This window comes from Centropristis striata, chromosome 4 (assembly GCF_030273125.1).
Source record: "Centropristis striata isolate RG_2023a ecotype Rhode Island chromosome 4, C.striata_1.0, whole genome shotgun sequence".
NCBI lineage: Eukaryota > Metazoa > Chordata > Actinopteri > Perciformes > Serranidae > Centropristis > Centropristis striata.
In genome coordinates this window covers 553,436-577,838 of record NC_081520.1, presented here as the reverse complement: position 1 = coordinate 577,838, position 24,403 = coordinate 553,436, and the positions used below count along the sequence as shown (strand labels likewise).

At 38.3% G+C, this 24,403-nt stretch overlaps 2 protein-coding genes across 4 annotated transcripts; one reads left to right on the top strand and one right to left on the bottom strand.

Moving 5' to 3' along the window:
* The first annotated feature begins 3,434 nt into the window (after positions 1-3,434).
* si:dkey-243k1.3 (endonuclease domain-containing 1 protein-like) lies at positions 3,435-9,434 on the top strand. Its single transcript, XM_059330491.1, has 5 exons — positions 3,435-3,542; positions 4,402-4,502; positions 5,142-5,256; positions 6,582-6,738; positions 8,500-9,434. The coding sequence occupies exons 1-5, from the start codon at positions 3,450-3,452 to the stop codon at positions 8,889-8,891; spliced, it is 858 nt and encodes a 285-aa protein (XP_059186474.1). The 5' UTR covers positions 3,435-3,449; the 3' UTR covers positions 8,892-9,434.
* A 665-nt stretch (positions 9,435-10,099) lies between these two features.
* LOC131969464 (TRPM8 channel-associated factor homolog) lies at positions 10,100-24,010 on the bottom strand. Of its 3 annotated transcripts, none has more exons than XM_059330476.1 (12): positions 23,704-24,010; positions 20,920-21,678; positions 20,582-20,798; positions 19,082-19,367; positions 17,706-17,986; positions 17,339-17,510; positions 17,121-17,215; positions 15,131-15,341; positions 14,624-14,860; positions 12,602-12,825; positions 12,347-12,460; positions 10,100-11,505 (listed from the first exon to the last, which is right to left on the bottom strand). In XM_059330476.1, exons 2-12 carry the CDS (start codon positions 21,564-21,566, stop codon positions 11,272-11,274), a joined length of 2,718 nt encoding a protein of 905 aa, XP_059186459.1. In that variant the 5' UTR covers positions 21,567-21,678; positions 23,704-24,010; the 3' UTR covers positions 10,100-11,271. The 3 variants fall into 3 exon arrangements, with proteins under 3 accessions (XP_059186459.1, XP_059186460.1, XP_059186458.1); XM_059330477.1 differs by lacking the exon at positions 23,704-24,010 and adding an exon at positions 22,388-22,780; XM_059330475.1 differs by lacking the exon at positions 23,704-24,010 and having other exon boundaries at positions 20,920-22,780.
* Between the last annotated feature and the right edge of the window lie 393 nt (positions 24,011-24,403).

Genomic DNA, 24,403 nt, shown 5'->3' with positions numbered 1-24,403 from the left:
CTAGTTGTAGTCTTATAAATAGTGACCATGAAAGATTAACAGTCTGTAGAATCTCAGTGTGAGACTAAAACTCTCAACTCTTGTCTTTAGATGAGCTGAGAGTCCTGCAGGAGTCTTTCCTAATCTTTTCAAAGTCTCCTGGTGTATAGCATGGTGGAGCATAAAGAACATTGATTCCCATCTGAGTCATTCTGAGTCCCTGTAGTCCCTGTAGTCCCTGTAGTCCCTGTAGTCCCTGTAGTCCAGTCTGACAGTAAACTGGCCCAGAAGAAATTGGAAGGACTGAAATACTGGAAGTGGAGCGGAGACACAGGTGTGACACATTAGGACAGGTGTTGGTCATCAAGGCAGCAGGAAACAAGGAGAGACCTGAAACAAGAAACAAAATAAAACAGGAAACATGTAAACTGCATACACACAGAGAAATACAAAATAAAAGCACTAGGACAGAAGAAGGAGGGGGACAGCTTGGATCTTGGAAGTCCTTCGAGCTTCAACAATAGTATGTATGTTTGTGAATTATATGAAAATATTATATTTAGTTAATATAATTAATTTAGTATATTGTCCATAAAGATTAAACTAGACTGTGGTATTGTAATATGTGAGATTTTTTTTTTAATTTTTATTTTTGTTGTGATTTTTGTTTTATTTAATAGGCCTATTTTCTGATTTTCAGTTTACTTAAATAATATTATTGATTTGTAAAATGTATTGAACTTTAATAATTTAGCCCAACTATTATTTATTTAATTCGGAACTACTTTATTTTGTAGTGATGTGACTTTGGGAGAGTGATGTTCTTCTTCTTGTGTGTTGATGATTGTTGGCTGCAAAAAAAATCTCTTTTCCAGAGTTTTTGACAATTTTTCTTAATTCTCGAATTGCATATCTTGACACTTGAGCTCAGTGTATAAAATGATCTGCTGTGACCTCCAGGATAATCACAGCCTCATCAAACTTTACAACCATAAACTAGACACCTGGAGCATTCAGAGGACGTGCAGCTTTACTAATTATAATGACAATAAGAGTAATATATATATATATATATATATATATATATATATATATATATATATATATAATCTATAATCTCAGTGGGTCAAATGAACAGGAGTGCTCGTCATCCAATCCCCGAAAATACAGAAATCACCAAAATGTTTTTTCGACCAAATCACAGCATGGATTCTTCTATGTTGTTCCAAATGTCTTGTTGTATCAATGTCATATTCTGGAGGGTTTTAGATCATTTTTATACATTTTTAATGAAAAAATGCCTAGTTCAGCAATGTGTGTAACAAATGCTATCAACCCCAAAATTGCTGCAACAACTTATGGGACATAGTTGACCATGAAATTGTTCTTCAGAAAGCCAAACATTAATATTCTGATCCATTATACACCTCAATAGGTTTACTTCATTGATTAATTAAGTCATGTTTCTTAGTGGTTTATGAGCAGAACAACTTGATACACAGTGCTGAGCTGAATCTCAAATTAATCTCACAGCTTCCAGATGATATACACCAATAATATATGGAAGGTGAAATACAGTAAATAATTAAAAGCCAGACCAAAACAATAAAAGAAAATAAATAAGCAGGTCTTGCATTTATTCAGCCTGATTTGCTGGAGAAGAGCTGCAGCTGATCTCACCTTCTGACCTCTTTGGCCACGTAAAACAACCACAATACAGAGATGATTCACACATTTAGAGAAGTTGTGTGAAGCAAGAGGAGGTGGAGATGTGGGAGGAGTCTCATGTGCAGTTTGCTCAGAGCCGTGCTGTAATCGTGGGAAAGTCAACACATGAACAGATGTTGTGTTGCCTAACCTAAAGCTGGTTTGGGAGAATGTGAGTCAATCTGCCAAATGTTGTAAATATTCCAGGAGGTGAACTTGATATCAGATATCAGTGTTTTTGTGCTACTGGGACATATTAATAGACATCCAGTAATACTTTAATATGTCATGTCACAATGCTCTAACTCCCAATCTGACTAACAGTAACTTCATCTTCTTTCCAAAGAAATACCACAATTGCTAAAAAAAAGAAAAAAGAAAAGGAAAAAGAACAGCTGTGTAATTTAAATGTGCTTGACTTTATATATAGTATTGGACAATGACTTACACTGGAGGCTTCAAACCCAGTGGTATAAAATTAATCTACAGAAATAAATGCAGAGAAATAGGAACTGTGAGCGGAAGATAATATTAAATCATTACAGCATTTATACTCATGCATAAATGTAAAAACAGGATTTTATCGCTGTAGTTGGTTCTTTGATTTGTAAAAAGACAGAAAACAGTGTGAAATGCTGCTCGTGCAGCTTTAAAACCAGTGGAAGAGCTGCTCACATCTATAAATGAGGTCAAATATAAATATATATTTATAAATATAAATATCTATAAATGAGGCAATTCACACAAGTATAAATCCTGCAAATCAGTAAAAGTAACAGCATCAAAAATATACTTAAAAGTAAAATTATTAATTTCAGAATGGCCTCATTATGAAAAAATGTAGATTATAATTATTGATGCATTGATTCACTTTAATGCTAAAGGTGGAGCTCATTTCAATATTTCCATAATTCATTATTTAACGTTGTTACTGCTCGTGCCTTGATGAGATAAAAGTATAAATAATAACAATCAGAATACTAGTAACTACACTGTAAAAAAAAAAAAAAAAAAAGGAAACAAATGCTAAGCAAGAGTCTGGCAGCAAAAGTTGCCAAACATGTAAGTTATTTTACATATAATTTATTTTTTAAAAATATGGATAATATACAGTAAATGTCTGTATTTAAAAAAATGTTTATCTGCAGAATAACAAAATGTTGTTGTTGTTTATTTGAACTTTAATATGAGGATAGACTTGAAAAAATCAATAAATTCAATGGTTTAATGTAGGAAAAGAAAAAGTTGTCTTAATAATACATTCAGCAATACGGTGTGTGATTTTTTTTAAATTTTTTTAGAAATAATTCACTGTAATTTAACATCCAAGACCATAAAGCAATTGATTTATACTGTAAAAAAATCTAAAATGTCCAATTATATTAATGTACAGATTTCAACTTGCATTTTATGGTTAATATTTGTCAAAAAGGTCATTGACTTCTAATTCCACGCCTCCTCTCTGTCATCCTCAGAGGATGTGGGGGGGATCCTGGGTCATTGCTCATATCACATGTTTCAGGAGTTCAGATAGAAGCAGAGGACAAACCAGGTGAAAGGTGAGCAGAGTCACATATAAAGGCAGGTGGAGCTCTGAGGACTCAGCAGCTGCAGGTGAGTCAATACACAACACACAACACACACACAACACAGACAACACAGACAGCACAGACAGCAACAGGCTGATCTACGCTGCTGCAGACCTACAGACAGTAAACACAGACTGACTCATTCTGTTGGACAGGATCTCTGACAGACGTGTGATGAAGATGTTGATGATGAAGATGTTGGTTCCTCTGTGTTCTCTGTTCTCTCTCCTCGTCTCCGTCCACGCTGACGTTGTGGAACGTTTTGAGGTTTGTGCTCATGATGGAACCTCAGACAAATAATAATATATATATATATATACTGTTGTTATACTACTCTTGTTCTTTTTCTACTTTTCCTGTTTCTAAGTGCAAATGCCGTAAAGTAAAACATTTTTACAAATATTTACCATGGAATGGAAGTTGAAATCTGTAAATTAATTATATTAATATATATATATATATATATATATATACATATAATATAATATAATATAATGTCCCATTATATTAATTAATTTATTATTATTATTATTATTTATTTATTTAATTTATTAATTTATATATATATATATAAATAACACAATACAGATGTATATATATATATACACATGTATATGTATATATGTGTGTGTTTGTGTGTGTGTGTGTGTGTGTGTGTGTGTGTGTGTGTGTGTGTACACAATACAAATAACACAACACACACACACATGTGTGTGTGTTATTTGTATTATGTATATTGTGTTATTTGTATTATGTATATTGTGTTATTTGTATTATTATATCAATTATGTATTTATTTGTTACAGTATTATTATTAGTTTTTTTGCAGTATTATTCAATTATTAACGATCTTGAATGAATTCTATGTATAAATACAAAAACAACATGTATTGCTGAATGTACACACACACACACACACACACACACACACACACACACAGATATTTACTGCATATTATCCATTTTTTTTAAGAAATATCTGTCAGATAATTTACAGCTTTTTACTGTTATTTGACTGTGTTTGGCAACTTTTCTTGCCAGACTTTATACTTTTTACTTTATTTTTATAGTTTTTCCCAGTGTGTGTGTGTGTGTGTGTGTGAGTCTCACTGTGTTCTCCCTGCAGGATGTTCCAGACTGCCTGCAGTATTTCTACCAGGAGAAGGTTCCGGCGTGGGGCGCCTCCACACCTGCAGCTGCTCGGCTCTGTCAGCGCTTCTACAACAGGTAGGGAAGTCTGTTTAATTTATCATTTGAAATTTAAAAAAATCTGACGAACTATTATCATTTTTCTATTATTTTTCTATGTTTATTTCCATAGCGATCCCTGCACTGTCAAAACTGTCAAATAACAGAAATTAATTGTAAGTTAATTTACAGATAACTTCTTTTAAAATACTGATAATATCTGTATTATATATATATATATGTATATATATATATATATATATATATATATATATATATATATATATATATATATATATATGTATATATATATATATAAATATATATATATATACATATATATATATATATATATATATATATATGTATATATACACACTTTTTAAAGTTTCTTTTTACATTAAATTTAAAGTTTACAGTAAGAAAACAAAGTGGCCTTAATTTTACATTCAGCTATATAACTTCTTTTTGTTGTTTTTTTACTGAGAATTCACTGTAATCATTTAAAATCACTGAGCAAATGAATATTAATTGCATTAATTTACAGATTTCAACTTCAACTGTATGCAATTTGGACTAAATGTAGAAAAAAAACAAGGAAAATCCTATAAAATAATACAGTAAATATCTGGAATATAACCTATTTCTACAGTGTATTTTTAATTTGTGCTCCACCAGGTTCCACTTCGCCACTCTGTACGACACCAACCACCGTATCGCTGTCTACTCCGCCTATCACTTCCAGCCCAGCAACGGAGGAGGCCGGGAGAGGAGGTGGTTCGTGGAGCCTCAGGTTGGTCTCACATTTTACACTGGTCCCATACAGCTACTGGTCCCATACAGCTACTGGTCCCATACAGCTACTGGTCCCATCCAGCAATATCTGTAGGGACCAGTGCTGCACTACTGTTATACTGTGGATTTCTTCTTCTTCCTCTTCCGGACGCAATTTCGTCCCACTACTAGTCCTACAACTTGAAGAGTTGCAGGACAAATTATATATCAAAATGTGCGGTTTGATCGGGATCGGTGTGCTATTACTTTTCTCTACAGAATACGAATTGCCCAACATTTAGCATTGAAGTGAATGGGACGGCCGACAAAAAATGAGCGAAAAAGAACAATAATTGGAGATTTTTAAACGTCTACTTCTCCGGCATAATTTCACCTAGAGACTCCATTTAAACTTTAAACAGTAGACACAAGTCTTGTGTATCGGTGTATTAATCCACGTTTCGATAGGTCATATAGTTTTTTATCAATCCCTGTTCAATGACCATGATCATTTTTGGAGAAATTCTGGGATTATAATGGGTGTGTATTGCACGGAATGTTCGTGTCAGAGTGTGTGACATCATCGCCAGAGTGTAGAGGGAGAGAAAAAATTTAAATTTAAAAACTGCGCTCCAGGCCGCAAATTCCACTCTACAGAAATAATTTATACATAGAAACGTAGGAAAATTAGTCTTCTCCCTCACAATCCTCTGGTAAAGCTGTCAGAGTTATAGTTTGGGCGTACGACGCACAGATGATCCACCAACACCACCAACAGCCTCACTGGCTCCCATATTAAAAACGCAGGAAGATTTGGAAAAAGGGAGATGGAACAGTTTTTTTAGATCGCTCTAACAAAGCTATTTTTTTATTTTTCTTAAAAAAAACATATGTAGACGTTCAGGAAGAACTCAGGACGCTCAAAGTGAAGTCGGATCAATGATAGGTGTTATGGTTTTGCCAAAAATGCTTTCTGTTCGAGGCAAGAAATTTGAGTCTGTCCACCTCTGCTGTCACTCTTTCGGAACATTAACAGGTGGCAGTTAATTCTGTTGATTGCCTTTGATCTTTGATGTGATTACAGTTACAGATACACACACACACACACACACACATTTTGAAGTTAAAGGGCATAGTTTGAAATCTCTGAAGAATCTCATCATAGTGTACACACACCGGCAGTAGCCCCCGTGGCCCTTTCAAAATTTCCCCGGAGGAAATTTTCTAGTTGCATCTTACTGTTCTATTGTTTTCTACATCTCTTTGTATTGTGTTATGTATTTATTGTTGTGCAGCACTAGTTGTGCTCTATAAATAAAGTGGATTTGTCTGTTTGTCTTCCAGCTGGTAGACATGTCCTGGCAGGCAGAGATGAAGGACGGCTACTGGCTGGGGAAGGACCACCCTGGGGTCTACCTGGGACAGAGACAGGCTCTGAACGAGGACTACACTCACTCTGGCTTCGACCGCGGCCACCTCAACCCCAACGGACACCATGCAGGTAACACCAGCAGGTAGCAGGACCAGGACCAGGACCAGGTGTGAGACCAGCAGCTGGTCTTCAGTAGTTCAGAGCTCTGATATCAGATATTTACAGTATTGACTTGGGTAAAAGTAACAGGACTACCATGGTGGTATTGTTCTCTGTGAGGGATTCATTTTTCCTTCTCACATACACAACTTTTACCTCTCACATTCACAAAAAATACTTATTTTTTTGTGAATGTGAGAGGGAAGAATGAATTATCCAGCCCCTCATAGCTAGGAGTGAAAGTCTTACATTCCAGTCCTACTTGAGTTAAAGTTTTTTTAAAAATCAGCATCAAAATATACCTCAAGTTCCAATAAAAAGTGAAATTTCTTTTTCTTAACTCCTAACTGAAGCCGAGGAAGCTCGCCTATGACAGATAATGTGCATACAATGATTAATTTATATTATTTGACATTATTATTTTGTGATATAACGGGGCAGCTTTCTATACTGTGTCTAAATGTAAACTTTGCTCTGTAACACAGAGGGTTGGTCTACTTTAAGGTTTCTGGTTGCTATGGTTGTGTTGGGTGTCTGTGGAGTCTGTTGCCATGGCAACCGTAGGGCGGTGAGGACAGATATCTGGACGTGTGTCTTCCCCAGGAGGACATTTACAGATACTGAACTACTAAATGCCAATATTGTTTTAACTTTATATTCATACATTATGCAAAGGGAATAATTGTTCATGTTTTATTTATTTGTGATAATGAAATGAATATTCTTTCCATTCATTTATTATTTAATCTGCATCCACTTTATAATCTCAAGCATGCACTGTAAAAAAAAAAAAAAGAAAACAAAAAGGACAATTAATTTTACAGAAATGTTCTCGTATTATTTTACAGGGTTTTCTTGTTTTTTTTGAAGGGTTAGGGGCTCATGCCATAAAAAAGTAAATTACCTTTATAAATTGATATCTGTAAATCAATATAATGTTACTATATATGTTACTATATATATATATATATATATATATATATATATATATATATATATGCATATGTAAAATTAAAATATTAAAAAAACATTCTGTTTTATTACAGTAAAACTTTCAATTTAATGTAATTGTTTTTTAATCTTAAAAAAATGGTAGTGAGTGTGAGAGTGAAACACTAACTTAAACACTTTTTAAAAATATTTAGTTACAGATATTTAATGTATGTTATCTGTTTTTAAAATAAATTATCAGGGAAAATATCTTACTAACAGATTAAAGGTTAAAGCAGGGGCCACATGACCAATACCAACAATGTTGCAGGGGCCGGACCAAAACTCTGAACTAAATTCTGCTCAATATTAATTTAATCGCTTTATAAAATAGAGTAAAAACATCATAAATGTGTTCTATGTGGTCCACTTGGTCTGTGGTACGTCCCCTAAAGGATCACTGGGTCTGGGTTATTATGGGTTAAAGGGACACATTTAGGAGAAAAAAAAAGCAGATTTAGGAGATTAAAAGTGGCAAATCTACAATAAAAAAGTAGATTTTTTTCCCCCCTCCCACGGGTCAGTATTTTAATTTTATTTTATTTTTTTACGTGGCCCTAATAAAATGTCAATATAGTATATTATATATACAGTATATAATGTACTGTATATATTCAGTAAATATCAATCTCAACAATTATAAGAATATATTTGGTGGAATCTTGCTACTGCTGGACACATCTTGGTCTTCTTCAGACAAACTGTTCTTGTATTTGTGGTGTAACTTCCTCTCTGGTGCAGTCCCGAGCCGCAACGCCACCTTCACCCTGACCAACGTGGTTCCTCAGAACCCCAAGCTGAACCAGAACGCCTGGAGGATCCACGAGTCCCAGCTCACTGATCTGTTCCGGGAGAAGTGCTCTAAGGCCTACGTGCTGGTCGGTGCCGTTCCCTCTGCGGACAACTGGATCGTGAAGAACAACGTGAAGCGTGTGAACATCCCAGACTACCTGTGGAACGCCTACTGCTGCGTGGACAACAATGGCCGACCGGTTCAGAGTGGAGCTGCTGCAGCCAGGAACACGGAGGACAACTGGGTGGAGAAGCTGTCTCTGGATGAACTGGGGGAGTTCCTCCAGCAGTTCTCCAACCAGCCTGTAGGGGAGCTGTTCTACAACTCCTGCAGGGTGTGATTGATAGCAAAAGGTCCTTTAATTATACATTTGATTTGTACAACCATGAAAAGCCATTTTCTAATATTGATGCAAGTATAGCAATAAATTTAAAATGTGAGTCTCATACATGCTTTATTTTCCTTCATATTCAAACACAAATAGCCTCGATCAGGGCCAAAATGGGCCAAAATGTAAAACTTGAATAAAATCGCGGGCCAACATTGAACAAATAAACCTTTTAATATATACCAAACATGTTTTGCTTTAACATTAAATATGGAACCAGCAACGCTTATAAACATACAATATATAACTAAATAGTGCAGACATGCAAAATCAAATTTCAAATAAAAAACACATCAATGTCATTAATTTATTAAATAAAAATTAAATAAAAATCGTATGCCTCTTTTCTATTTGCATCCTTCTGATTTAAATATCAAAATAAACTTTTTCAACAGGTTAATAAATTCTGCCTTTCTTTTCTCCATTTTTGGGAAGGGGTAGCTGGGAGACAGCTCTAGCTTGAGGTTGCTATGACGACTGTCACCGAGGAGCGTTTCTGGGTCCTGATTGAAGCGCCAAAACAACAGCAGGGCATTGTGGGATTTGTAGTATTAGCTGTAAATGCACCGTATAATACCGGCGGGTCAGCTTTCATAGTACAATAATAAGATAATAATTTGGTATTGCCTCGCGGGCCAAATAAAATTACTCTGGCCCGCGGGCCAAATTTGGCCCGCGGGCCAGAGTTTGACACCCCTGGCCTAGATGAATGAATATTAACAAAAGTAGGATAAAATGATTACTTTTGTGTTTTTTCATTGATAGTAAGAGCTATTATCAGTTTCATATATAAAAAAAATGTTGGTAAACAAAAAGTCTGAATCAATAACTATCAACCAGTGGTGGAAAAAGTATTCAGATCCCTTAATTAAGTAAATGTACTATTATCACACTTTTAAATTACTCCACTACAAGTAAAAGTCCTGCATTCAAAACTTACTGAAGTAAAAGTACAAAAGTATCAAAAAAAATGAACTGAAAGTATCAAAAGTAAAAGTACTCGTTATGCAGAATGACCCTCCTCAGATTGTTATATATGTTCTAAATATATAATAAGATTATTTGTATTGATGCTTTTATGTAAGCAGTGTTTTATTGTTATAAAGATGAGGACTCAGACTCAGACAGAGAGCAGGATTAGGCAGAGTTCTTTATTGAAAACAGGGTTCAGCACATGTGAATGCAGTCAGACATGCTAAATAAGCAGAATCAGAAATCCAAAAAACTGGTCAAACAACACAAAGGAAAACTCATGTAAGGAACGCAGGAACAAATGACACGAGGGTATAAGACGGACTGGCACAGACCAAGGGGAGAGGACAGGACTGAGACACAGCGCGGGTCATCAAGGTAGTGGGAACAAGACAAAATAAAACAGGAAATATGAAAACTGCATACCAGTGGTGGGATGTAACTCAGTACATTTCCTCAAGTACTGTACTTAAGTATGATTTTGTGGTACTTACTTTACTTGAATATTTCCACACATAATATATTATGTGTGGAATTTACTAACTTACTTATTTATTTATTTACTTCTACTCTTCTACTTCCACTTTTTAGGCAAATATTGTACTTTTTCCTACATTTAGCTGCCAGCTTTAGTTACTTTTCAGGTCGAGATTTATTGAATTTCAAATGATTACACAAGTTAACAAATTAAACCACATAAGTATAAGTGTGTCAGACCACAGGATATTTCTCCAAACATTAAGGTCTTTGTCCCTGTGTGCATTTGCAAACTGTAATCTGTCTTTTTTCTGATTCTTTTGGAGTAAAGTCTTCTTCCTGGCAGAGTGGCCTTTCAGCCCATGTCTCAGGACTCGTTTCTCTGGATAATGACACACTTTTACCAGCTTCAGCCAGCATCTTCACAAGGTGAAGCCCTTTGAGGCAAATCTGTGATTTGTGATTTTGGGATATATATATATAAAATTGATTTGATTAATGTATGTAAACTTCTGACTTTGAAGAAAGTAATAAAAAATTGTCTAAAAAAAATCATTCTCTCGTTATTCTGGCATTTAGCAAATAGAAATAATTTTGGTAATCCTAACGGACCTAAAACAGGAAAAGTGATTCTCTGACTTCATGTCAGACTGTGAGAAAAAAAGCATATGTGTCTTTTTATAAAGTGTATGTAAACTTCTGGCTTCAACTGTATATAATGTGAAAAGAGTCGCTCATATTGATGAATATTTTTGATTTTAAAGCCCACTCACCTAAACACTATAATTACTGAAATAAGCAGAGTTTACAATCCTATTCCTGATTATGAATGGACAAACATCTCTCAACAACTTCAATCAGCAGCATTGTGAGTTGAGTGATATTAGACCATGGGGTGGTCCCTCCAGGGAGGCAGGCTGCAGAGGATCTCCTCAGTAGCTCTGGTTATGGGCCAGCCCCAGGCCTTAAAGAATCCACACAGGTTCATCTCCACAGCCCTGGAGAACGTCTCAGCATACAGGTTCATCTTTCCGTCGTTGTCAGTAGGAACACCGCTCATCTCGTGGTAGGCAGCAAACACTTCCTTAAAGGCACCCCAGCCAAACCTTTCCTGGAGCTGCATAGAAGGAGACGTGTGATTGAGTTAACACTTCCTGCAATATACTCTATGAAACATGTTTGAAACATATGACACATGACAAGTGGAGAGATCCTTTACTTCAGTACAAGTACTAATACTACACTATGAAATTACTCCACACAAGTAAATGCCCTGCATTCAAAACTTACTGAAGTAAAAATACAAAAGTATCAGCATCAAGATGTACTTAAAGTATCAAAAGTAAAGGTACTCATTATGCAGAATGGACCCACTCTGATAGTTTTATATATCCTAAATATATTATAACATTATTATTAATGGTGCATTTATGTAAGCCGCATTTTATTGCTGTGCTTGTCAATATAGGGCTTATTTGAACTATTTCATATACTTTTATTTGGTTTAATTAATAAAAATGCATAATCACTTTAAGCAGATCGTGACTTTATGTTAAATCTCGACCTGAAAAGCAACTAAAGCTGTTAAATGTAGTGGAGTAGTAAAGTAAAAAGATAGTCAAGTAAAGTAAAACTACCTCAAAATTGTACTTTAGTACAGTACTTGAGTAAATGTACACCACAGACTGCTTAGGTTTAGGCAACAAATTTACTTGGTTTAGAATCATATCATGGTTTGATTAAAATATGATTTCATGGTTTGAAACTTCAGTGAGGTAGGACTCTAACAAACGTATGTGAGTGAAACCTCTAAGGCCAATGTTTTAAATGAGAAAGGTCGAATAAAGTGATTTTTTTACAGAAATATCACAATTTTAAGCTGCCTAACAATTTGTGTTGCGATAGTTTGACTCGAGCATATTTGCTACAGAATGTGAAATACATTAATGCTCTTTTACCTGCAGGTATGTCTCCAGGGCCACCCACACATTCCAGTTGCTGAGGTTCCTGCCCTCCCTGATGTACTTTTCTACACGTTCCTTCCGCTCTTTTAAGGTCAAAGCTTCATGAGCCTGCATGGAAGACATAACGCACATGATATTATAATGTTAACCAAGGGGAAAACAACAGTACTGAGAAACATATGATAACAGGAAAAAAGGTCACATTACATAACAAACTGGATTTTCTTATTTAGAAGTGATTTACTTTACCTTTGCCCTGTTGAGCCCCAGCACCTCTTCATGCACATACACTGACCACAGGTTGCATGTTGCCTCTGTGGTGTGTGGACTGAACTCCCAGTTGCTTCTCTGTTGGTTGTGTCCCAGTTCATGAGTTTCTCCCCACAGGCCTTTGGTCCTGGCATCATTCAGTCTGAACAGTTCAGATGCTATAGATGAGTGCATCATGACAGGATAACCAGCATGCATCCAACCTGGATGGAGAGAGAGAGCATTACACTTTACATTACATTACATTACATGTCATTTAGCAGACACTTTTGTCCAAAGCGACTTACAATAAGTGCATTCAACCTGATGGTACTAGACATAGACCATAGGAATCAAGTAAGTACATAACTTTAAGAGCTAACTGTCATTGCTACAGGAGTGCTATATGTGCTTTTTTTTTTTTTTTAAATATATCTGTTAGGTGACCATAACTTAACCGAGGTATTGTTGGAAGAGGAAGGTCTTCAGCCTGGCGGAAGATGTCCAGGCTGTCTGAGGTCCTGATGTCGGTGGGGAGCTCGTTCCACCATTTGGGAGCCAAGACAGAGAAAAGTCTGGAAGAGGTTTTGAGGCGAGTTGACCCACGCAGGGTGGGAGTCGCCAGCTGTTTGGCTGATGCAGAGCGGAGAGGACGGGCAGGGGTGTAGAGTTTGACAAGGTCCTGGATGTAAGTAGGACCTGAACCGTTAGCAGCAGAGTATGCCAGAGCTAGAGTCTTGAAGCGTATCAGCCACCGGTAGCCAGTGCAGGGAGCGGAGGAGGGGTGTTGTGTGTGAAAATTTGGGAAGATTGAAGACCAATCGAGCAGCTGCATTCTGGATGAGTTGTAGAGGTCGGATGGCTTTGGCAGGCAGACCTGCCATGAGGGAGTTGCAGTAGTCCAGGCGTGAGATGACCAGTGCCTGGACCAGGACCTGGACCAGCTCCTGGACCAGTGCCTGGACCAGGACCTGAGCTGCCTTCTGGGTGAGAAACGGGCGGATTCTCCTGATGTTATGCAGCAAGAATCTGCAAGATCTGGTAGTGGCGGTGATGTTTGTGGAGAGGGACAGTTGGTTGTCAAGAGTTACGCCAAGGTTTTTGGTGGTTTCTGTGGAGACAACCACTGTGTTCTGGACAGTGATGTGGAGGTCAGAGGTCAGAGCCCTTCCCTGGGAGGTAGAGTAGCTCAGTCTTTCCCAGGTTGAGTTTGAGGTGATGCGAGGACATCCACTGGGAGATGTCGGCCAGACATGCAGAGATACGTGCTGCTGCACGTGTTTCAGACTGGGGAAATGAGAAGATTAGCTGGGTGTCGTCGGCATAGCTATGATAGGAGAAGCCATGCGAGTGGATGAGGGAGCCGAGAAAAGGAGCGGACCAAGGACAGAGCCTTGAGGGACCCCGGTGGTGAGTGGACAGGGTTCTGAAACAGAACCCCTCCAAGTTACACGGAAGGTGCGGTCCTTGAGATAGGATTTGAGCAGAGACAAGGCAGAGCCAGATACTCCAAGGTGGAGAAGGTGGAGATGAGGATCTGGTGATCCACAGTGTCGAAAGCTGCAGAAAGGTCCAGTTTAAGATATCTTGATGAGCTCGCTACTGAAGTCAAGTGTGAACACAATTGGACGACTTTTTGTTTTTGATGCTGTAAGGTTAAAATTAAGAACTTTATTAATCCCACAATGAGTAAATTCAACCTTTGCATTTAACCCATCCTTTTCCACACACAAGGAGCAGTGGGCAGCACATTACTGCGCCCAGGGAGCTGTTTGGGGGTTAGGTGCCTTGCTCAACAGCACATTCGTCCTTCACCTGTCAGTCCTGGGATTCTGTTACAAGCCCGATTCCTAACCTCTGAGCCACAGACTGCCCAAGCAGTTAGTAGCAGGCTCTTGATGCCACAGTCTAGAACTCATGGAATCTGTTTTCATAAAATTGTATTATTTTATTTCTTTTTTAAGGATTTACATTACATGCATTGGATAAGATATTTGAGAATGTGAGAGCAAACACACTTACCAGCAGAAATCTGCACATCTGCAACAATGCGCTCTTTGCGTTCAAACTTTCGTGGTATGACAGCCAGATCTGCAACTCCCTTCATGATGTCATTCCAGAGCCCTGCCACCTCATCAGGGCGCTCCAGGCCTCGAATAACTTCTGATGGGACAGTAAGGACGATGTTGTCAAACTCAAACTCTGCCCAGGGTGCAGGAGCTGTGCGCAGCGACGGCCACTCATCTGCTGTGGTCACACCTGAAATGAACACAAGGGTGGGTGAAATCATAACAGAGCTGAATTATTTGATTATTTGGGTAAAAACTCTATTTTTGGCAGAGTATTGGCACAGCATGAAGTCTTTATTCAACTCTATCAGGAGAATCTAAACTGACTGAGCAGATTTTGCTCCTAGCAGGTTAATCCAGCCATGGGCTGTGAATCTGGTGCCAAAACTGTTTGTAACTGCTGCATGATTTGCATAAACAGTCCTTTGTGTAGCGTGAGAAGACAGTGACACACACTCACCACACTTATAATAAGGAGCAGGCATGGCTATCTGCACTCTGACCTCTGCCCCCTCCACCTTCGTGTTGGGTGGAGCCACCAGGTAGATGAGTCCCCCCCACAGGTTCCACACCTCCATCTTTTCCGCGTCGATAAGAAATGTCTGATGAACACGCGGTGCTCTCTTCAACTCTTCATGATTCAGGTAGTCTGATTGACAACCAATCTGAACCTGAGGAAGACATGGAATGGACACTCGATGATTCAAATGTTATCACATGAGTGAATGGGCGTTATCAGTGGTCATCAGCCCATAAGTATGTGTGAGTAGGACCTGCTCCACCTGCTCCACCTGCAGGTAGGCCAGTAGATCATTATCAGACGATTGATTGGGCAGCTGCATCGCCTACTGTAGTAAATATGAACTAGAAAATTTCCTCTGGGGGAAATTTTGAAAGGGACACGGGGGCTACTGCCGGTGTGTGTACACTATGATGAGATTCTTCAGAGATTTCAAACAATTAATACTAGTAATGTTATGATACTATATAATATACAAAGAGCACACCTACAACAAACATTCCTCTTCAAGTATTTATCTATACAGCAACCTATGCCCTTTAACCTCAAAATGTGTGTGTGTGTGTGTGTGTGTGTGAAACATTTGTATCTGGAGGAGTGTGCGCGCTTACGCTCGCAAATGTGTGTGTGTGTGTGTGTGTGTGTGCGTGCATGTATCTTTAACTGTTATTACATTAAATGACCAGTGTGTGTGTGTGTGTGTGTGTGTGTGTGTGTGTGTATCTGTAACTGTAATCACATCAAAGCATCAAAGCGTTGGGGTCGACCAATCAGAGCAGAGCAATCAACAGAATTAACAGCTGTGGAATCTTCTGGCAGAGTGAAAGCAGCCAGAGGTGGGCAGAGTGAAATTTCTGGCCTCAAACAGAAAGCATTTTTGGCAAAACCATAATACCTATCATTGATCCGACTTCACTTTGAGCGTCCTGAGTTCTTCCTGAACCTCTACATATGTTTTTTTTAAAGAAAAATGAAAAAATAGCTTTGTTAGAGCGATCTAAAAAAACAGTTAAATCTCACTTTTTCCGAAATCTTCCTGCGTTTTTAATATGGGAGCCAATGAGGCTGTTGGTGGTTTTGGTGGCGCATCTTTGCGTCGTACGCCCAAACTATAACTCTGACAGCTTTACCAGAGGATTGTGAGTGAGAAGACAAATTAACCTACATTTCTATGTATAAATTATTTCTGTAGAGTGGAATTTGCGGCCTGGAGCGCAGTTTTCAAATTTATTTTTTGACAGTTTTACCTCTCCCGCTACACTCTGGCGATGATGTCACACACTCTGACACGAACATTCCGTGCAATACACACCCATTATAATCTCAGAATTTCTCCAAAAATGATCATGGTCATTGAACAGGGATTGATAAAAAACTATATGACCTATCGAAACGCAAAGTAATACACCAATACACAAGACTTGTGTCTACTGTTTAAAGTTTAAATGGAGTCTCTAGGGGAAATTATGCCGGAGAAGTAGACGTCTGAATATCTTCAATTAATGTTCTTTTTTGCTCATTTTCTTTCGGCCGTCCCATTCATTTCAATGCAAAATTTTGGGCAGTTTTTCGCGACTTACGTCGCGAAAAATTCGTATTCCATAGAGAAAAGTAATAGCACACCGATCCCGATCAAACCGCACGTTTTGATATATAATTTGTGTGTGGTCTTTCTTATTCTGTCTTTGTTTTTGAAACTGTAGTCTGATTTTCTAAGATGCATATTTAAATCAATCAACACCGAAAAGGTTTGAATTGAAAATTAATTAATTCATTGTTTACTGTTACTGCTCTTCACTCTTTTCAGAAAACCTGACTTCCTGCTTTTTTTCCCCATTGTTTTCTGTACTTATGTGTATTTTGTCTGTGTTCTTCTCTCTCAATGCCTGTTTGTTGTTGTACCCTGTGGTTTTGTGTACTGTAAGCCTACCATCCAGTTCTTGTTGACGAGTTCTGCTGGCATGATCATCTCAGTCTTCAAACCCGGCGAGAGGTACAGGCCAGTACTGATCCACTCGGCCGATCCTGACACATACACAGAGCAACAAAGTTCATACTCAGACGTGCATGTACGACAAACAACAGGGTTGCATGCTGGTTATCTCATAATCATTTCACACATTTCTGTTCAGAACAATGTGGTCTGACCTGCTGTGTCAGCATTAATCCTGAGCCTTCGGTTGTAGACAAAAGGCATCTTGGCATCATGGATGAGGTACGGCAGGAGAGCATCACGATCTGGGGACACATTATATACCTCTATCCCGAGACTGAGGAGTAGGTGGTCCGTGGGAGTCTTCACAGGGTTGTTCTCACTCACCTTGAAATAAAGCAAATATAAGTTATTACAAAACAGATCTCTGTAACACAACCTGATCGCTCAGTCTCTGACTCACTGGTAGTACACACTATTCAATGTCTGTAAACCTTTAAACTAAATGCCAATGTCATTAGAGTTCTCTTTTATTGTTTTGTGATTATTAGTATGTATAACATAAAGTAATTCGATGCCTACCTGTGGCATGTGGGACTTCAACATGTCAGTGAGGATGGTCAGCACCTGTGTGTAGGAGTAGCTATCATAGGCCTTCATGTTCAAGAAGTTGATGCACCCAGACTCCAGTTTTTCAAGCTCTTCCTCATCCTGCTCGGTGAGTGTTGTGCCCTGGGTAACATGACCAACAAAGGAATGCAGAACCTGGCGAAAGTGGTATGTTTCCTTCGTGGCCTTGTAGGTACCTGCTCCAATCGTTGCCGCCAACAGGCTTAAACCCATTTTGTTCAGGATTTTGTTTCCTGAAACAAAGTTCAACAAGTCTGAATCAATTTACTGGTTTTATGCTCCAAAATTAATGACTAGGGTTTGACAAATCAGTTCAAATACATTCTGGTACCAGTTTTATACAATTAAAAGTATATTCAGCTTCTTCTTTTACATTTCAGTTGCAACAAGTAGCATCCTGCTTTATAGGGTTTGGGCTGGATCAGAAATGGACATACGCAAACTCAAAACACAACATGCTAAACTATTTTTTTTAAAGAGAGGCACAAAGTTATCAGACTGAATTCCAACTGCTGTCAGCCCAAACAGTTCCTGAAGGGGGAAAATAGACAATGGCAACAGTATGATGTGCCATTTGCAAAACAGCATAAAACATTATGCAACTACACTGTAAATTAAACTCTAGAACTTCACTGTATTATTTTAAAAAGGGCTTCTTTTTTCCACATTAAGTTCAAATGCCATAAAATAGGTAAAATACTTTTGTTACAAATATTAACCATAAAATTGAATTTGAAATCTGTAAAGTATTGTTTTTATTTGTTGTTGTTTTTTACATTATTATTCATTTGCTTAATGATCTTGAATACCAAATTTCAGTGAATTCTATGTACAACAACAACAACAACAACAATAACTAGAAAATTTCCTCTGGGGAAATTCTGAAAGGGCCACGGGGGCTACTGCCGGTGTGTTTACACTATGATGAGATTCTTTAGAGATTTCAAACAATTAATACTAGTAATGTTATAATACTATATAATATACAAGAAGCACACCTACAACAAGCATTCATTTTTAAGTATTTATTTATACAGCAACCTATGCCCTTTAACCTCAAAATGTGTGTGTGTGTGTGTGTGTGAAACATGTGTATCTGGAGAAGTGTGTGTGCATGTGTGTGTGTCTAACTAAAATCACATAAACTTACCTGTGTGTGTGTGTGTGTGTGTGTTTGAAGCATGTGTATCTGGAGGAGTGTGCGCGCTTATGAACGCATGTGTGTGTTTTTCTGTGGAAATCTTTATGAGGGGTTGTATTTGCGTTATTGTGCCTGATGAGTGTCGAGGCAAACATGCTGTACACCAGAATCACAGAATAAAACTCACCTAAGAAATCAGTCATTGGGTTTCGCCCAGGATGAGTCTGTGCCCAGTACCATGCGTGTCCACCAATCAGCAGGCCTCCTCCCTCTGCTACAAAGTCTTGGATTTCCTCCATGTGTTGGTCGCTGTACACGTCACAAACAAACACACTCAGGTCTTTCCTGAACTCTGTCTCCTCATACTGTAACCCTGACTGGCTGAGATAGCCGCGCCCTGGCACAACACCAACTACCCCCTTCCGGCCTTGGTCCAACCAACCAATGGCATTGTTCCAAAATGAAGACAGTGCCTGTAATGAAAGGAATTCTTATTATTAAAAGAAAATATGTGACATTATTTAACACACTGATGATACCTCAATAAAAGGTAATAAGTTAAGTGAGCATTTGCAAACAGTGACATAACATACTGTACTTCATACCTGATACACAATGCTGTGTTTTCACTATGTACTTAATTTTACTTATTCTTTCTCGTCATTTAACCCTCTGAACCCCACAACAACAGAAACTTAACAGGCATTATCGTCAAAATTTGAACTTTCCAACAGTCGTTGGAGAGCAGATACAAAACAGTTATGAGATCTTTTTTGTCTGAATCACATTATGTTATGTTTTTAAAATGTCTCATTTAAATGATGCCCTTTACCCTAACCTTAACCTCCTTACCCCTACTCCCTAACCCTACCCCCAACCTCACCTCATTCTTTTGTATATATTTACTCCCAGGTTTTATGAATTTACCTTTATTTAATGATTTATATCTATATCTTAGGGTTTAACTTCTCTTTCTTTTTCATTATAGATGTGAGTTGATTTCTGTTATATATTATGAATTGCTTTTTATATTCCTCATATAATTTTAGGGTTTTTCCCTCTTTCCTGGCCCCTATCTCCTCCATCTGGTTACCTGGCCATGATGACTTTCACTCCTCCAATACACCTATTTATGGGGTTTAAATGTCCCGTCGTCTCACTAGTTCCATTTTCTCCTTATTATGTAATTCACTCTAAATATGCCCTCAGGATTTACATTCTGCTACTCCTTTGACCCTTTTGACCTCCTCCCGGGGATCCCCCTTCTGTTGTTTTTTTAATTGGATAAACAAGTTTTATCCCTGTTTATTTTATTTATTATCACTACTTTAGTTCAGCAACATACGGCCCCAGATTACCTGACACAAGACTTAACCTGTGCCTAGTAACCTTTTCCCCATGGGATTAGTTTACTTTTGTCCCCTAACCTAACACCTAATCCTAACCCCAACCCCAACCCTAAACCCTAACCCTGGCCCTAAAACCTAAAGCTAACCCCTAACCCTAAAACTTAACCCTAACCCTATCCTTAATATTAACAACTAATCCCCAACCCTTACCCTATCCTTAATATTAACACCTAATCCCCAACCCCAACCCTAACCCAAACCGTAACCCCTTACCCCTAACCCTTAACCCCATTTTGGGGTTCAGAAGGTGAAAGAAATTCAAAATACTTTAGACTGACCTTTGATGACATAGGAGCTTCATGTGCAATCGCAATGACTCGTCCCTTCCCATAGTAGGTTCCTGCCAGGAACGCTCGCCCATCCTCAGTGGTACCAATGGGGAAGGCTAGTGGGCCGTGGACCAGAACCTCAGAAGCCACTAAATCACGCCCGAGGTCAAACTCTGAAACCCCCTGAAGTAAGGACTTCCAGTCATCCTCAAAATTTTTACCAACACTGTTTTAGAGCAAAGAGAGAGAAAAACCGAGGGAGAAGGGGAAGAAGGAGAAGAAAACTTTAAACCTTTTCAGATTACAAAAAACAGTCTATACGACTTAAAAGAGGAGTATACTCTCACCGTAAAGCCATCCATGAGGATGGGATGTGAGGGGGAACAGGCAGGATCTCTGCCGTCCCATAATATGGAGTAAAGTTGATCCCTGATACACCAGACACCTTATTCCCTGGAAATTGAAGAATTGTGGTCTCGGGAGGATGACTTGTAGCCCAGTGCCACGCCTGCCCGCCTATCAGCACTCCTCCTCCAGCTTTCATAAACGCCACCAGGTCATTTGCGTCTGGAGCCACGCTGTAGGCATCAGTCACATACACACCGACCCCAGCACTGTCACTGAATTTCCCAACAACTTGGACGTTGAAGCCGGACTTGCTGAGGTTTTTAGCGACCCACTTGGCGCTATTGTGGACCCCGACAGACAGGTTATCAGATCCATCTCCTCTCAGCCAGGTCACTGCGTTCTCCACCAGAGCAGGAAAGAGGGTCAGGTAGGACTCATGACTCAGGACCACAATCCTTCCACTGCCGTACAGAGAGGCCGCCATCAGGACCTGGCCTTGGCTGTTCATTGCCAAAGGAAAGGCATGGTCTCCACTCAGCACCAGCTCACAGGGAACACTGTCCACAAGGATGTTCAGCTCTGTCAAGCCTCTCATCAGGGACTTATAGGCCCCTTCGTGGTAGGACTGGGTGGGTTGGTCGGACATGGTGAGTAAGGTCGATGCTCTGAAGATAGGATGAGGAGGTTTGATGGCAGGATGGCACGAGAAAGTGTACTGAGTCAACTGAAGGTTGTGTTTGAGAGTGCACCGGGCTGACCTATGGGAACAGAAAGAGTACTTCAAATTAAATGTTTTACACATCTACAAAAATCTATAAAATATCTAAAGTTTTTGAAACAAAATTTCAGCATGGATTTGTCATGATCTGACATAATGAGATTAGACTTTAACCCAGTCCTTTCATGATTTATTAAGCCTTTATAAAGGGATCATTACAATACAGACGTCTGCCTATGGTTAATGCAGGTTCTTATCCCGTAGGCGAATACTTCCAAAGAAAAGATAAGAAACCATTTCTGAGGAAGCCGTTGAGGGTTAAGTGAGGACATGAGTAGCAAAAACAAAAACAAAAATAAAAAAATTAAACTTGCTTGAGAAAACACCAGAATAATATTATTTCCATTACAGGGTGGTGTTTTAAAGGTCTGGGTGTATTCACGAGGAGGGAAAAATGCCTAATTCAGCACCAAATGTGTTTGAAAAATGTTATCAAACTAAAAACTGCTGCAGCTTCAGAAAGCCAAACAATGTCCTGAACCCTTAAACACCTTAATAGGTTTTACACAGTTGATTCATTTAGTCATTTATAGACAGAACAACTTGACACAAAGTTGTGAGAAAGAGTACAGAAAGAGTACATCAAATAAATGTTTTACATTAAAGTTCTTAATCCATTAAGGTCTGAGATTTTACAAATTTAAATTTCATTGAAAATCTACAGGAAAGCAAAAATGTAGTACTTTTACCTGATTTTAAAGTTGTTCTTCTTGACGTATAATTCAATAAAGGCACAACAGTTTTCCAAAAAAGAAAACTATATGATAGGGTAAGCGAAAAGAGGGACTATTTAAAGAAAAAGTGAGGAGGAAGAAGAGGCGGGCTGTGACCAGGGTTTGACTAGAGGATGGATGAATTCAGAATGTGTCATCGGTTTATCATTTATTAAAGTTTGCAATCTTGCAAATATGCAATCGGTTACCTTGCATGTAATGACAAAAGTGTTTGACTCATATGGTTCCTGGGAAGGGAGCCACAAGGAAATGTTTCTACAGAGAACAAAGTGCACTGAAAGGGTAAATACCTGTTACAACCCCACTTCAGAATACTACAAACTAATTCTTCATAAAAGCGGACGTATAGAAATGGTTTCCTGTGTGTGCTTACCTCTTGTGTCTCCTCACTGTCTCAGCAAAATATGTAAAGAAAAAAAAGGTTCACTATGAGTTCACTTAACATTGGTTTGCTCCTCCTAGATCTATATTCCACTGATCTTAACACAAGATCAGATTGCGTGTGTGTGTGTGTGTTTGTGTGTATGTGTGTGTGTGTGTGTTTATGTATGTGTGTGTGTGTGTGTGTGTGCTGAGTCTCCTCAGTCAGCACAACTCTTACAGTATTGCTGCTTTGAAATGCAGTGAAGCAATATTGGTTGCGTATGTCGAAAATATATATTTTTTACAACATTTGACCCTAAGTGGTGGTTGTATTTGAACATAATTACAATATGTTTTGTCTTTACCGCTCACACACTAACAGATTTTTGTGCCTAGCCATGCCGACTGTCCCCATTCAGTGCAGACTGGTGCAGACTTTACCCAACTGGGAATCCTGGGTAAAATCGCTAGTGTGTCCCCAGCTTTACATCTACATATTATTGGCAGTTTGGCTCTTTGGTGCTCTTCTTCGCCACCCACTGAAGAAACATTATCCAAAAGCCATATTTCATACAACTTAGACAAAAAAACTGAATCTTTCCACAAACAAACATTTTACCAATGCCACCATCAAGTAACATTAACCCTTTGTGCGCCATACTGGTTTCCAATCAGACACGCTCGCTAATAGATTTCACAGGTATCACCCACAGCAACACCAAGACAGGTAAGTGTTACCCACAGAGATCAAAGTAAAGTGAGACAATATTTCATACAACAACCAAAACTGTCCCATTAAGCAAGTTCTCATGAAATAAGATAAATAATATGAAATACAGAAGTAAAGGAGTGGTTTCCTGTGTTTTTTGAGAAGTATTACATTACAGACGTCAATGTGGTTTTCTGACCTTTCACGTCTCCTCACTGTCTCAGAAAAATATCCACACAAAAAAAGAGTTCACTTTGAGTTCAAGGCATTTCTTTAAACTTGACTTTCCTCTAGAAAATAACTGTTGTGTCCTCTGCAATAATCACAGCCTCGTGAAACTTTACAACTACAATTTACAGACCTAGAGCATTCAGAGGATGGATAGCTTTCTATTTATTATCTACTTTGTTATATTGACAATAAAGTTTCTTATCAGTTCAGAGAACAATAGTGCTCGTCATCCAATCGGCAAAAATGCAGACATCTCCAAATAAAATTAGTTTTTGAAACACCCTGGATTTCTCTCTTGTCATGGCAGATCTGAAATAACGACATTGGACTTTAACCCAGTCTTTTAATTATTTATGAAACTTTTGTAAATAGATCATTACAACACAGAGCAGAACAGCCACTAGTGCAGGGTAGACTGATATCTGCATATTTTTTGCTTGTCATGGCCTGACATGATCTGACATAATGAGATTGGACCTTTCATTATTTATTAAACCTTTATAAAGGAATCATTAGAATACAGACGTCTGCCTGTGGTTAGTGCAGGTTCTTATCACATAAGCAAATACTTCCAAAGAAAAGATAAGAAAACATTTCTGAGGAAGCTGTTGAGGGTTAAGTGAGGACATGCAAGTGCATGTAGTCTTTTTTTTTTTTTGAGGTTTATA

Coding starts and splice junctions, on each gene's coding strand:
- si:dkey-243k1.3 (XM_059330491.1), top strand. CDS start 3,450: ATGAAGATGTTGATGATGAAGATGTTGGTTCCTCTGTGTTCTCTGTTC. Junction 3,543..4,401: donor ACGTTGTGGAACGTTTTGAG/GTTTGTGCTCAT, acceptor TTCTCCCTGCAG/GATGTTCCAGACTGCCTGCA. Junction 5,257..6,581: donor GGTGGTTCGTGGAGCCTCAG/GTTGGTCTCACA, acceptor TTTGTCTTCCAG/CTGGTAGACATGTCCTGGCA.
- LOC131969464 (XM_059330475.1), bottom strand. CDS start 21,722: ATGTGTAAAACATTTAATTTGAAGTACTCTTTCTGTTCCCATAGGTCA. Junction 12,461..12,601: donor TGGGGCTCAACAGGGCAAAG/GTAAAGTAAATC, acceptor TCTTCCATGCAG/GCTCATGAAGCTTTGACCTT. Junction 11,506..12,346: donor CCCTGGAGACATACCTGCAG/GTAAAAGAGCAT, acceptor CCTTCTATGCAG/CTCCAGGAAAGGTTTGGCTG.